Source organism: Phascolarctos cinereus, unplaced genomic scaffold, assembly GCF_003287225.1.
Source record: "Phascolarctos cinereus isolate Bilbo 61053 unplaced genomic scaffold, phaCin_HiC Scaffold_726;HRSCAF=1367, whole genome shotgun sequence".
Taxonomy (NCBI): domain Eukaryota; kingdom Metazoa; phylum Chordata; class Mammalia; order Diprotodontia; family Phascolarctidae; genus Phascolarctos; species Phascolarctos cinereus.
Window position 1 is genome coordinate 338,499,670 of NW_027556098.1, and position 15,601 is coordinate 338,515,270.

The 15,601-nt window shown below is 35.7% G+C and overlaps 1 protein-coding gene across 1 annotated transcript in view; it reads left to right on the forward strand.

Annotated features, from left to right (window-relative positions):
• The window catches only part of LOC110213411 (SET domain bifurcated histone lysine methyltransferase 2), an 86,683-nt gene that overhangs the window by 53,962 nt on the left and 17,120 nt on the right, over positions 1-15,601 (forward strand). The window contains exons 17-18 of the mRNA XM_020993764.2: positions 8,343-8,458; positions 14,223-14,336. Coding sequence (XP_020849423.2) covers positions 8,343-8,458; positions 14,223-14,336 — 230 coding nt within the window. The remainder of the gene's footprint in view (positions 1-8,342; positions 8,459-14,222; positions 14,337-15,601) is intronic.

The window sequence follows — 15,601 nt, forward strand, 5'->3', positions numbered from 1 at the left end:
GTACCCACCATGAACTCTTCCCCTATCTGTACGTCTAACAGGAAATGTCTTCCATTCCCTTCTAATTTTTTTATGATGTTACCCTTTATGTACCTATTTGGAATCATGTACGTATTTGGAGCTAATCTTCATATGTGGTGGGGGAGTTGGTCTATTACTAGTTCTTGCCAGATTTCTTTCCAATTTTTCTAAAAGGTATGTTAATAATTAGCTCTTATTCCAGTAGTTTTGATATTTGAGTTTATCAAATACTAAGCGACCATGCTTATTTTACTTCAATATATTGTGTACCTAATCTGTTCACTGATTGACTTCTCCATTTCTTAAACAATGCCAAATTGTTTTGATTATTACTGCTTTATAGTATATTTTGAGAGATGGGGCTCTTCCTTCTCATTTTTTAAAATTGAGGTTCTTTACTTTTTATTCTTTTGGATGAATGTTGTTATTATTTTTGTTATTGTTTTTTATTATTATTATTATTTTATTATTGTTATTATTTTCCCAGTTCTATAAAGTAATCCTTTTGTAGTTTGATTGGCATGACATTGAATATGTAAATCAATTTAATTATTTTTGTTATTGTTTTTTATTATTATTATTTTTTTATTATTGTTATTATTTTCCCAGTTCTATAAAGTAATCCTTTTGTAGTTTGATTGGCATGACATTGAATATGTAAATCAATTTAGACAGTATTATTATTTTTATTATATTGGCGTGGCCTGCCCATGAGCAATTAATATTTCTCCAATTATTTAGATCTATCTTATACAGAGAATAGCTTATATTTTATCTGAGAGGCAATATAGAGCTGTTGGAGTTGACTGAATAGGGAAATGACATAATCAGACATGTGTTTAGGGAAAATCACTTTGGCAACTATGTGGAGAATAGATTAGAGTGGTAAGGGACTTGAGGTAAGGAGTCACATTAGGAAGCCATTGCAGTAGTCCAGAAGGTAGATGAATGAGAGCTTGAATTAAAGTGGTGGTTCTGTGAGTGATGAATAGAGACAAACGCAAAAGAGGTAGAAAGAGCAAGATTTGGAAACTGAATAGAAGTGAATATTGAAATCAGTGAGGAGTCAAAGGTAACAACAAGATTGTAAACCTCGGAGACTGCTAGGATGGTATTGCCTTAGTCAGAAATAGGGAGATTCAGAAGTGGAATGGATTTGGGGGTTAAGAGAAAGAGTTATGTTAATGAGGATACAAGTACAAAGAATGAAAGGACCCTACTCACCAGGCAGGAAGCCATGGGCTTACATTCAAATGTTCAAGAGAAGCAAATATAAAAATATGGAGAGCGTAAATATAAAGTTTAAAAATTAATAAATATAAATTTTAAAACAACAATATAAATGAATGATAATAATTAATAATAAAAGAATAAATCATATAAAAATAAATACAACCATATGCAAGGTGGTTAAATACAAAATTGTCCGAGAGAGGGTACTGGCAGTTGGGAGAACCAGGAAAGACATTATGCCAAAGATGGTACCTGAGTTGCTTCTTTAAAAAGAGGACACTTGGGGCAGCTAGGTGGTGAATGGATAGAACACCAGTCCTGGAGTCAGGAGGACCTGAATTCAAATCCAGCCTCAGACACATAATGCTTACTAGCTGTGTGACTCTGGGCAAGTCACTTAACCCCAATTGCCTTGCCAAAAAGAAGAAGAAGAAGAAGAAGAAGAAGAAGAAGAAGAAGAAGAAGAAGAAGAAGAAGAAGAAGAAGAAGACGACTCTAGGGGGAGACAAGGAGGAAGTACATTCTAAGCATGAGGGTCAGTGCAGAGGAATGGAGATGGTAGATGGAGTATCTGATATAGGGAACAGGGACATCAATTTGGCTGGATTTTGAGTGTAAGAGAAGGAATAATGTTCAATGAGGATGGAAAGATAGGTCGAGGCCAGGTTGTGCAGAGCTTTAAAAACTAAAAAATTTATATTTTATTCTAGAGGTAATAGGATGTTGGTTGAATAGGGAAGTCACATGATCAGATTTGCATTTAAGGAAAATGGTATTAGTAGCAATGTGTAGGAAGGTCTGCAGTGTTGGGAGACTTTGGGCAGGGAGGCTAGTTAGAAGGCTATTGTAATAATCCAAATGAATAGTGAGTTGGGCCTGATTTAAAGTGGTAGTTGTGTAAGTAGAGAGAAGGAGATATATTGTGAAGGTAGAATCAGCAAGATTTGTCAACTGATTGGCTCTGTGGAGTGAAGGAAAATGAGGAATCTAGAATAACGCCAAGACCGTGCACCTGAGAAACGATGGCAGTGCCTTTGTCTGAAATAGGGAAGTTTGAAAGAGAGGAAGGCTTAGGGGGAAGGATAATGAATTAAGTTTTAGACATGGCTCTAGTAATCCAGTTTGAAAGGTCCAGTAGACAATCAGAGATGCAAGACTGAGGCTCGGGAAAGTCTGGAGCTGCATATATGGATGGTAGAGTTAAACCCACAGGCACTGATCAGAGAACATAGAGGGAGAAGAGGGCCCAAGGTGGAGCCTGAGGTTATAATGTGGATGATGAACCAGCAAAGAAGACTGAGAAAGATTGGTCCGACAGGTACCATGACAAAGTGGTGTCATGAAAACTCAGAGAGCAGCAGAGGGTGGTCAGGTGTCAAGTGCAACAGATAAGTCAAGAAAGGTGAGGCCTGAGAAAAGTCTATAGATTTGGCAATCAAGAAATCCCTGGTAACTTTGGGGGAAGTGGTTTCAGTTAAATGATGATATCAGAAGCCAGATTGTGAAGGGTTTGGGGAGTGAGTGGACAGGAAGTGGAAAGTGAGAGAAAACAGCTATTTAAAGGAATTTGGCTGAGAATGGGAGGAGAGATATAGAATTCTATCTTGAGGGGATTGTAGGGCATAGTGAAAATTTTTTTTTTAAGGATGGAGAAGATTTGGATATATTTGAAAGCAGAAGGGAGCTTCTTGGGAGATATTAAAGATTTGATGAAGAGAGAGATGATTAAGAATTCAGTCAGCTGGAAAAGCTGCAAGGGGAAGGGATCAAGGGCATATGTAGAAAGGTTGTCTTTGGCAAGGAGAAGAGCCACCTCTTTTTCAGAAATGTGTAGACAAAGAATGAGACATTGATATCAAGGGATTTTGAGATGAAGAGAATGGTTCCATGTTTTCACCGCATCTCCCCCCTCCCCCCAAGATAAACTTGTGGAAGTGAATGTTGAAAACTAAAAATAAATAAATTTATATTAAGGAAAAAAAAAGAGATGAAGAGAATGGAAAAAAAGGGAGATCATGGAGAGCAGTCTCTATTTTCTCAGTAAAAGTATAAGGTTCTGTGCTTTGGTTGTGGGGCATTTTGGTTTCTGAAAGGATGAAGAAAGGCAACGAAACCTTTATTAATGCTTAATTTATGTCAAGCACTGTGCTAAGCAGAAAAAAAAAATTGTGTGTGGAACACAGATAAAATATGCTTGAGAAGAAATACAGCCCATGAGATAAAAGTACGTGAGGTGAAGACACAGTGTTCTGAGAGGACTGGAAAAAGAACAGTCTTTCAGAGGCAAAAGCCCTAAGTAAAAGCAAAGATGGCTGAAAGGCATTGTGGTCCATCAGCTCATTTAAATATGCCTGTTTTCAGGGTTTTGAAGAAGATCACTGAGAAATTCTAGATTGAAGAACTGTCTGGGGACTACGGGAAAATTATTTTTTGATCGTATGATGCCTCATAGAACTGTGGGCTTTGGGTTTTTCAACTGGAATAAGAGATGGGTCACTACTAAGGTGAGAAGGCAAAGGTCAGAAGGACAAGAAGACACAGCTTCTACCTGAAGAGGAAATTTCACAGCACTGACTACTCCTTACTACCTCAGGGAAGCAAATGGAGCAGAATGGAAGGATGAAGGCAGCTGCTTAAGTAGGGAATTTCTGAGAGAGTGGACTGAACGAAGCCTTGGAATTCTTTTTGGAAGAAGCTGAATCCTCCTACTGTTTGACATCAAGTCAAATGGAGTCAATAGTCACTTATTAAACACCTATTATATACCAGCCACTGTACTTTAGCACCCTCTAGTATTTGAGAGCTGGTGGAAGGAAGACAGAAAAACCCTTCAGGTGCTCTGGGAGCTGACTGGAGGAAAGCTGGAGCTGGCCTGGGATTATCACCCTTTAGTGCCTGCCATCTATAGCCTGAGCCCTGGGAAACCTGTTCCGGGTACTGACTGCATTGCTTTCTACTCTGTTAGACTTGATAGGGAGAAACTCCTCAGAACCCCAGAGAAATGAACTGAGAATCTCTGTGCTTCTCAAGCTTGAGGGTGCTGCTTGTCATGGAAACAGCTAAAAATTGTTTTGGCCCTCAGCCAAAGACCCAGACCTGGAAGCAACAGACTCCGGGATTAGGGCTACTGTTTCACTGATAGAGTGTAATACTATTGTTTTACTAGAAGGTGGGGGTAAGAGAAGGGCACAAGCATCTGTTAACTGTGTGCTATATGCTGGGCCATTTGATTCTTACGAGAACTCTGGGAGGTAGGTGCTACTATTATCCCCATTTTATGACTGAGGAAACTGAGGCAGGCAGGATTAAAAGATTTACCGGGCTTACTCAGCTATTAAGTGTCTGATGTCAGATTTGAACTCAGGTCTAACTGATTCTAGGCCTTGGGCTCTGTGCATCGAACCAGGTACCTCTGAGTAGTAGAGAAGTAAAAGACAGCAAGAAAATAGAGAAGCTCAAGAGTAGGTAATAAACAGTATAGTATCCTGGAAGATACCACCAATATCTAGATCTGCAATCCAGAATCTTGACTTGCCCCAGGCATGTGAGTTTCACTACTCATGTGGCTACATTTCTGTGAATGTGTGTCTCCTGTCTCCTATAGACAATATGTGAGAGTGTGATCCATACTTAAGGGTGGATTCATACTTGGATTATTCCTGCTTTTGCTAGCTACCGAGTAAATGTTATGTTATATTTATTATTGCTTTGGCCTTCTCGTTCAGTAAATGAAAATGTTTCATGTTTAAGAGTTTATTGTGACTTTGTTGTTTAAATGAGAAACACTGGTGGGGACTAAGGACTTTCAGTGGTGAGGAGCAGTTAATGTATCCTCCCCACAACAGATTTTCCCTTAGGAACCTTAAGAGTGAGTTGTTGCTTTGTGGTCATTTCTCTGGGGAACCACTCCGACCAGCCAGTGTGAGTGCAGGATACCACCCACTTCAGGAAGAAAGAGCTTAGAGAAAATTGGGGAGATTGATGTCATGCCTGTGCTACATTTATATATGGGTAGGTTTCTCTCCAATATAGAATGTATGCTTCTTGAGCCAATGATTGCTTCCCTTTTTTGTCTTTGTAGCCCCAGCATCAAGCACAGTGCCTGGCATACAGTGGATAAGTGCTCATTGATGTATTGATTGATTTATTCTTATTTCAATAGTCCTCGGATGGAAGGTAGTTAGGAAGTGTCCTGTCATTGGAAGCGTTCAGACTTATTAGACTTATTAGGGATGCTATGGAAAAAAATTCATGTATCAGGTAGATTTGGGACTAGTTCAAGGGTGGGAAACCTGCAGCCTTGAGGCCATGTGGAGTCCTCTGGGTCCTCAAGTGAGGCCCTTTGAATTCAAACTGCATAATAATAATAAAGTGGATTCAAAGGGCTGCACTTGAGGATCTAGAGGGGCATACGTGGCCTTGAGGTCACAGGTTCCCCACCCCTGGACTAGATGATTTCTCTTTCCCTTCCAGTCTTGGATTCCTTGGCTTTTAACTTCTCTTTCTCCCTGAATTCCTATTTCCTATTAGCTACCAAATTTGGTAAATTTAAAAAAATTTGTCCTTTCCCTTCCCTTTTACTGTTTCTCTCCAAGTTCTGCCTTTTATCGTACCTGACTTTTTGCCCTAATCCAGCTGTTACCCCTGCTTCTTGTACCTCCCACTGCAATCTACCCTGCAACATTGCTAGTGTTTTAATTGTCATCATATCATTCACCTGCTTGTAGAAACCTTCAGTGCCTTTCCACCACCTGGATTCCATTATGTAGTAATGCCTTGCTTGAGCAAACAATCATAGTGTCCTCCCAGCACTTACCTCTCACACCAGCCCCAAGAGCTCTGCCTTACCTAGGTTGATCTACTACCCACTGTCTCCTGAGCTAACTTTATGCATTCCTGTCTCTCTTGTTCCTCATATACTTTCCCATCTCTTTTCTATTGACTGGGTTCTCTTGAAAAGCCCCAAAGCACCTTCTCTGACCACCCTAGGACACAGTGATCTTTCCTTCTGTACTTAGAACCTTTTCTGTATGTGATGTTGATTTGGGAATTAATCTTGTACTCACTGCCCTGTAGCATTTTTTGCGTCACTGAACTCTGGCATAGTATACTTCACTTTCCAGTCATTTAATTTCTTTGAGGGCAGGAACCATGCCTTCTTCGACACTTTCATACCTTCCGAAGACAGCACAGACCATTCCATATATAACTCATTTGTTCATTGTATGTGTCCCTAGGACCTCCCACAAAAACTGAGGTTCAGAGAACTCAGTTAACTTGCTTAATTAATTTTGCAGCACATTGCACAGTAGGTATTTAATGAAGGCTTGCTTATTGTTGACATTAGCTGACTGAAATGAATGAAAAGTAGAATGTAAACTCTAGTCAAATGTAAGCTTTTTGAGAGCAAAGACTTTTTTTTTTGTCTCTGTGTTTGAATTGGGGCATATTTATTTTTTTGCTTCCTACAAATTATTCCCACCAGGACTTAAGATAGTCTAAAAAGTAGATTTTATTTTATTTTTTAAAGCAAAGCTCAAGACGATGAAATAAATACTAGCTCCAAATGTGTCTTTTGGAATTATGAAACAAGATTGCCATAATTTAGAAAAAAAGTCAAGTTTTTAGTTTCAAAAAGGATTTTTAGGCAATAGCTACTAGCAAAATGACCTAAACTAGGGGTGGGGAACCTGCCATCTCAAGGCCACATGTGGCCTTCTAGGTCCTCAAATGTGGCCCACTCCTGCCCTAAACCATCTCTTTTCATAAATTTAAAGACTTTATAATTACATGGTAAAAGAAATAGTTGTTTCAAAAACAACTTTGAATATTAAAATTCAAAACTATTCCCTAGTGTGAACAACATTCCTCTGGGTTAATGGACAGTGATGGAGTAATATTTTAAAGGTCATACCTTAAATAACATACCTTTACATAATACAGATGTCCACAGGCCCAGTTAATGATAACTTGTAACTTGAGAAGTTTACTTTGTCGTAACACAGTAACCTTAGGATATTCAGAGCTTCTGTCTCTTTTTTTATGCCTCCTTTCCTTTTTATCTGATCTCTCTCTCCTCCTCCTCTTCATTTCCATTCTCTTACATTTTTTTCCTCCTCTTATCCTTTACTCCCTCTATTTCATTCTTTTTTAACTTATCATGTAGCATTAAAATAGTTATTAAATGAAATTTTATTCTTTTTTAAAATTTATTTTATTTTTAATTTATGGAATAAAACAAGTATTTCCTTAACAGTACAATTAAAAAAAAAGATGATTGCACATGAAACTGCAAATCTGCTATGTACAACTTGCTATTCCTTTCAAATAGACAACAAAATTGTCATGTAAATGTATTTTTTTTCCTTTTTTTCCTTCCCCCTCAAACCTCCCCCCCACCCCAGCCTAGAGGTGGCTACCATTTGACACAGATAGGTATGTGTGTAAAATTATTCGATGCATACTTCTATTTATCCAGTTCTTTCTCTGGATGCAATAGCATCTTCCTTCATATGTCCTTTATAGTTAATTTAGATATTTATAATTGTCAAAATAACTTATTTGCTCAACGTTGTTCTTAAAACAATATTGCTGTTACTGTATACAATGTTCTCTTGGTTCTGCTCACTTTGTTCTTTGTTATTTTGTGCAAGTCTTTCCATGCTTTTCTAAGATCATCTCTCAGCACAGTAGTATTCCATCACAATCATATACCACAACTTGTTCATCCATTCCCCAGTTGATGGGCATCAGTGAAATTTTATTTTTAATTTTTTAAGTGGGGGTACACTGAGCATTTTCTACTCTTCATACATTTAAAGAAACTGAATTATTTAACCAGTTTATTTTCTCCCCTGTAGGGTAAGAATCCTTGATTAAAATACAGGGGTATTTTGGCAAAAGGGGCAGTATAATTTGGGAAAGGAGAAGGAATGATAATGATATAATTACAAAAAAAAATTTTTAGAGGAAGAAAATGAAGTAATTACCTACCTCTTGCTTAAGTGGATTTGTATTCTTCCATAGTAAGCAGTTAGTAAATGCTGGTTGGCTGACTTAACTTTCCTAACTAGTCATGTTAATTGCAGGTATCTACCAGGAAAGGATGGTAAAAATAACTTGTGATCTGTGTCCTCAAAATGATGAACGTGGTGTACTATATGTCTCGCAAGATTTGGAATTAGTAGCACACCAAAATTGTTTGGTAAGTTATCTGAGTGAATATTAATTTTTTTGAGGGGGGAGAAAGGTTGACTGTTGCTCTAGGTGCTGAGGAAATACTTCAGATGCTTTGTCCCAAGTAATATTCTGCATTTTCTTTTAAAAAAAATTATAAACTCAACCATCTCAAAAAACACCAAAAATACTTTTAAAAACTAAAATAGGGAATAAGATACAAAATAAAACCATAGAACTTGGACTATTTACATAATGATCATCAGTAATTAGGGAAGCTAGGTGGTACAGTGGATAAGAGTGCTAAGCCTAGAGTTAGAAAGACTCCTCTTCCTGAGTTCAAATCTGGCCTCAGACACTTAATAACTATGTGACCCTGGGCAAGTCACTTAACCTTGTTTACCTCAGTTTCCTCATCTGTAAAATGAGCTGGAGAAGGAAATGGCAAACCACTTCAGTATCTCTGTCAAGAAAACCCCAAATGGGGTTACAAAGAGTCAGATATGACTGAAAAACAACTAAACAACAAAAAAACCCAGTAATTTATTATTTCCATTACAATGGATCCATGATGTCGTTGCTAGGGCTACTCCCTGCAATGGTGCCAATTACAACCTACCCATTCCTCATTCTATAGAACTCACATTCATGCCCTCCTCTTAATTCTCTGTAGGGGCTTGACTCAGCGTCCTGGAATCTTTCTCCTAGATCCTTTAATATTCTGTGATTACTAGTGTAGTATTTGAGCTTTCTATCTCTTTTCTCTCCCTTCTTGATGTGTGACTGACTCCCCTCCTTTTCCAATCCTACATCTGCAGCATGAAACCTTTTATGGAACTTCTCAAGAAGAGGTAGTAGTTGGCAACATACTGCTACTTACCTACCTGTGCCTATCAGACATCTTTCCATTGCCTTAATTCTTCAGAAATTATAATGTTTCTTAGTAGATTTCAATAGGAGAAAAAAAATAGAAACTTTAATAAACTTATTTTAAAAACTGGTTTACCAGTGGCACAGTGGACAGAGTACTGGGCCTGAAGTCAGGAAGACATAGTTCAAATTTGGACTAAGACACTTGCTAGCTGTATGACTCTTGACCACTTAACCCCTGGTTGCCTCAGTTTCTTCAGCTGCAAAATGGGAATAATAACAGCACCTACATGTAGGATTATCATGAAGATCAAATAAGATAATATTTATTTTAAAAAATTGCTTAGGACAGGGGTAGCTAAGTGGTGCAGTGGATAGAGCTCTGGCCTTGGAGTCAGGAGGACCTGAGTTCAAATGTGACCTCAGACACTTAACTCTTACTAGCTGTGTGACCCTAGGCAAGTCACTTAACCCTGATTGCCTCTCCAAAAAGCAAAAAAAAAAAATTGCCTGGCACATAGTATAAATGCTTATTTGCTTCCATTCCCCTTCCTCCCAATAATTTCTTTGACTCACTTACAAAATTTTGCTGCTGTTATTGTTTTTTAATGTAGTCATGATCAGCCTGAAAATTGTTCTGATTCTGCTTTTTTTACTTTGTATCATTTCACCCAAGACCTTCTATACCTGTTTCCTCTTTGTCATACTTTGTAATACAATAATTATTAATTACACAGAGTATTTAATAACTCCCCGATCATTGGACATCACGGTTGTTTCCAGTTTTTCGCTATTTCAGATAAAACAACTGATTATTTTTTGTATGGACAGATCTTTTTGTGCTTTTAACAACATCCTTACAATATGATTCTTGAAGTAGTTTTGCTGATTATCACTGATTATCAAGTGGTATTGAGGAAAGAGAAGTGGATTTGGAGTCAAAAGTCCTAGGCCCACATCCCAGTTCTTCAACTCATTGATTATCTGACCTTGGGCAAATCATTTAAACTTTTAGGGTCTTACTTTCTCTTCTGTAAAATGAAGGTTTTGACAAGATTATAGGAAAAGGCCCTTTCAATTCTATAAAAATCTTTTTGATCCTATGTTTTCCAAAAAGACTGCCAATTTTTAATTCTACCAATAATATGAAACAATACCTCAAAGTTATAATAATAACAATAATAACTAACATTTATAAAGTGCTTTAAGGTTTCCAAAGTGCCTCAGCTTCCTTATCAATAAAATGGGGAAAATAATACCTAATAACAATCCACAGAATTCTTATATCAAATGAGATAATGTATATAAAGCACTTTACATGCCTTAAAATACTATACAAATGTAAGTTACTATTACTTTAACACTTTATTTCATTGGTCCCTCACAATGACCTTATGAGGTAGGGGCTATTAATTTTCCCATTTTGCAGATGAAGAAACTTTATAATTCTTATTGGCTCTTTATAGAGTTAGAGTCTGGATATTAGATTTTTCCCATGATATACCTACCAGAAAGATTTTCCAGCTGTTCATTTTCTTTTTATTTTCAATACTTTTCTTTCTAGCATGCAAAATCTATTAGTGTTTATGTAATTAAATCCATTAATTTTGTCTCCCCTTATTTTTTCTTAATAAGCATATTTCTTATTCATAATTAAAATTAATTCTCTTTTCTCAGTCAATTAGTCAGTAAGCATTGATTAATGAAGAGAAGAGAGCTTGTTGGAATAATATTACTTTAAAGTAGATTAAGCAAAAATTACTAAAGAGACAAAGTATTTTCCTTACAGAGAAAGAACAGCAAAACCCTAATTCAGAAAAAAAGGAGATAAATGGAGGAAAATATAAATCTAACTCTCATAACTTTAAATGTGAAGAGATAACAGCAACTCATAAAATGAATGAGGGTGAGAGATGGTATAAGAAAACTGACATGACAAATTTTAGCCTGGTATTTCAAGTTAAATCTGTCTACATATTTTTGTAGGAGATATGTTTTCTGTAAATACATTGGATTTTTTTAAAAAATCATTACATTGATAATCAATAATTATCTATCACAACTATAAAATTCCACTCATTTAACTATTTGTTAAATTATTAATATTATCAGAAGAAAGTAAAGAACTTTATTTCTATTATTAATCAAACTCAAACACTAAAGAGTAACTGTGTTTTATGCTAGTAGTTATTTTTAAAATTAGATATCCCAGCCCTCCTTGTCAAAGATAATAACTTTGTTAAGATCAACTCTCTTTCTCTTGCCTTTTATTTTCCCTTTAAAAAAATTAGCAACATCATTTTCTTTCCAAACTTAACTCTCTTTCAGTAATTTAGCCAACACTACATTGTATTTTTATTTATTCATAGTGGTTCTTAGTATAAAATAGCAAGTATTAATCATATCTGAAAAGTACCTATTACTTTAAATAAATATTTAATTCTCGGGATCTTTTCTACTCGGTTCCAAAGGCTCTTTAGAGATCTTAGTCTTTTTTTTAATTAATTATTTGAGGCCTGTTTGATTTTTAATATTTTCTGGCTTTCAAAAAATTCTTAGGTTTGCTAAACTGATTCTGGTATTGTGAGTCCATGTTTTTCAACTAGATATATAGGGGTGTATATCTTACTCTAATTTTTTCAGTTATTTCTTTTTTTCAGAGAAACAATCTCATGAGACCAGGATTTACATATCTATGTATCTAACCACTAAGTATTGTTCCTTTGGCCTCCTCATTTTAAAGTTTAAGGATGATGTACCAGAATGAGTTGAACTTTAAGCTTCTCCTTTTTGGAATCTCTGGATTATTTAATTTCATTTTTTGAGAATAATTCTGTGACCGTTACTTAACTGTAGTTATCAGATTCTTTTCTTCTTCTTTTTTTTCCCCCAGGATCCCAATAATTGAGTGTGTTTTTTTCTGTCTCCCAAATCATTCACTTTGATCTGTTTGACCTTTATATCTTTTTCCAGTTATTTTCTGAGCTCATTTTCCCTGCATTATCTATCATTCTGTCTTCCACTTAATTGTTCTTAGTTGCATTTAATCATATTTTCAAATTTCCTATGCTATTTTCTATTTTGGCACGCTTAGCCATTATTTTCTCCCAACACTTATTCAGTACGTTCAATTATTTCTTTAGTTCCTTCTAGGCTTTCTTACGTGTGTTAAATTTTTTTTGTTGTTGCTAATTTCAGTTTTTCTTATAATTCCTTGATATTCTGTTGTGATCTGCTTGAACATAATCCCCAGGATACTGTGAGTTGTTTCTTAGATTTTCTTAACTCATTCTGGTATTGGGAGCTCAAGGGTTTTTTTTTGTTTGTTTGTTTTGTTTTTACCTTTCATATGTTTGTTATATATTGTTTTGTTATGTGTTTCTTGTCACTCCAAAATTTATTTTTTATTATATTTGTGCTCCTTTACAATTCACTTATTGCCTTTTTGGTGAATCTTAACTTTTTATGATGATTTCAAGCAGTTGTTTCTTATTGGTGCTTTTATTATTATTATTATCATTACTTTCAGGAGTATAAGGAGCATGGTTCCTTTGACATCTCTTACTTTGTCATCTCCAAGGAATTTTACTGGCTCTATTTTCTTAATGTATTTCTCTGTTTCCAGTTAGGCAATTTGGGATCACTTGGCTTCCTACTTTTTTTTGTACCCTATTATAATACACAGGGAAAGAGTTATGATAGACTTGCAAACACAAAATACCTATGGATAAGGAGTCTGTGAAACAGGCAGGAGATTGTTTTAAAAAACGGTGCTGCATAAATAAATGCAAATTAGTTTTTTTAGCACCTTTGCTTTCTTCCAAGAGAGAAAAATATAAAATAATGTATTTGTCCACACTTAAAAATAAACAAAATATTTATTTCAGTGTTTTACCATATTCAGTTAAAGAAGGAAAAAAATGGGAAGGCCAGGGAAAGAAAACAACCTAGAAGGAATCAGATACAAAAATAGAGAAGAATAGACATGTTTAAAAAAAAAAGATAGCAAAAGAGATGGACTCACACACAAAGACAGATGAGAGGGCAGATAGAAATATACAGAAAAACTGGAGAGAAAAGACCTAAGTTACTTATTCAGTGTGCTGTTTTAGAGGGAAAAGCTCAATATTAAGTCAATATTGCCAGAATTTGTTATAAGAGGTGTCTTAATTTGTACCTAAAGTTTGGAAACGTTGACTTGTATGTAATCTTCTTTTGGCCTTTTGAAATTTCATATTTTGGAAAATGAGGAGGATTGTACCTCATTTCTGACAAAGAAGGCCTCTTTCCACAAATGACATCATCAACCCTCTCACTGTTTGGGATGCTGCCACTTTTAAAACCATTTTGGAGTTTTACAACTCTTGAGCAATAAAGGAGTCATTTCTTGGTATTTGTCCCATGGGCTGGATGAAATTTGCCAAAAGTGAGATCTGCTTCCATGGTATGAAAGGAGGGGAACCAAGGAAACCTCACAAAATCTTTTCCTTAAGCATTTTGTTTTAATTTTTGAAGGGGTAGGGAATGTCTATGTAGCTGGCCTCCCATGTGCTCTCCCAAACTTCTAAGTTCATGGGAGTTTATGTAAAAATGAACAGGAGCCAAACAGACTGGGTTATGTTGGGAATAAATAAACTGGCTTTCATGCTCATCCCCCTTTTCTTTCTAATTCCTACTGGAATTTGAAATTGTTTTTCCCTCTCTGCTTATCAAAACAAGGTGAAAAGTCCCTTCCAGGAACTGGACTTCAGTCACCTAATAATATATCTTTTTGTCAAAGGAAAAGTAATAAGCAAATTTGAGAAAGAAATTTGTTTGCATGTGTAAAACTGATCTTCCACCTGGCCTGGCCTTCCCTGTTTTCTAATCCTTTGTTGTGAATACCCTTTTATACAATACACTAATTTTTTTTTCATCTATAGTTATATTCTTCAGGACTTGTGGAATCTGAGGAGGATCATTCTTGTTTAAATGATCAGGACAGACATTTTGATGTGGAGCTAGTGAAAGAGGAAATCAATCGAGGAAAGAGATTGGTAAGTTTAAATGATTTCATGACCTATAGTAGAGGCTAGTAAAAAGGTGAAGGATCTGGAAGACTGAGTGGATCACATGCAAAAATGAACCCTTTATAAAAATTTGTTTATCATTTTATCATAGAATTTAATTATATTCTCCCATTCAAAATACCTACAAAAAGGGCACAAATTTGGGAGTGCATTTTGGTATATTTTTAGTTTTAGAGAATCACTAAAAGACTAGGAGATTAAGTGACTTACCTAAAGAAAAACAAAGTACGTGTGTGTGTACACACAAAATGAAAAATATAAAAAACATAAAAAACTCAAAAGATGTCAAGAGAAAAATTTTAAAATGTAAATGTACTCTATCACATTCCTGTAACACAATTTGTTTAATCTCTCTTCTACGTGTGCCACTGTGAGTTAGAGTCAAGGACTTGAATTCAGATCTTCCTGGCTCCAAGGCCATTTTGCTACCCACTATACCATGATACTTCTTATGATCACATGATCATCTAATTTTTACTTTGTAATCTGTTGTATATGTACATAAAGAGTTATAGTGAAGAAACTTTTAAAAATTTAAAAATTTATTTTTTATTTATTTTTAACATTTGGTTTTTTTTCCTAAAATTTTGAGTTCTGAATTCTCTCCCTCTTTCTCCTCCTCCCTCCTTGAGAAGGCAAGTACTTTGACATAGATTATACATGTACAGTCATGCAATTTCCATATTAACCATGCTTCAGAAAAAAGGAAAAAAATATGCTTAAATCTACATTCAAACTCCATCAGTTCTTTCTCTGGAGGTGGATGGCATTTTTTATCATAAGTCCTTTGGAATTGTCTTGGATCATTGTTTTGCTGAGAAGAGCTAAGTCATTCACAGTTGATCATCATACAATATTGCTGTTACTGTATACAATATTCTTCTGGATCAGCTCACTTCATTTTGCATCAGTTCATGTAAGTCTTCCCAGGTTTTTCCTAGAACCATCCTGTTTCTCATTTCTTATGGTCCATCATGATTATATACGACAGCTTGTTCAACCATTCCCCAAATGATAGGCATGCCCTCAATTTCCAATTCTTTGCCACCACTAAATTATTTTGTACATATAGATCCTTTTCCTTTTTCTTTGATCTCTTTAGTATACAAATCTAGTAGTGGTATTGCTGGGTAAAAGGGTATGCAGTTTTCTAGCCCTTTGAGCATAGTTCCAAATTGCTCTCCAGAATGTAACCATTCTGGATCACTTCACAACTCTCCTAATAGTGCAGT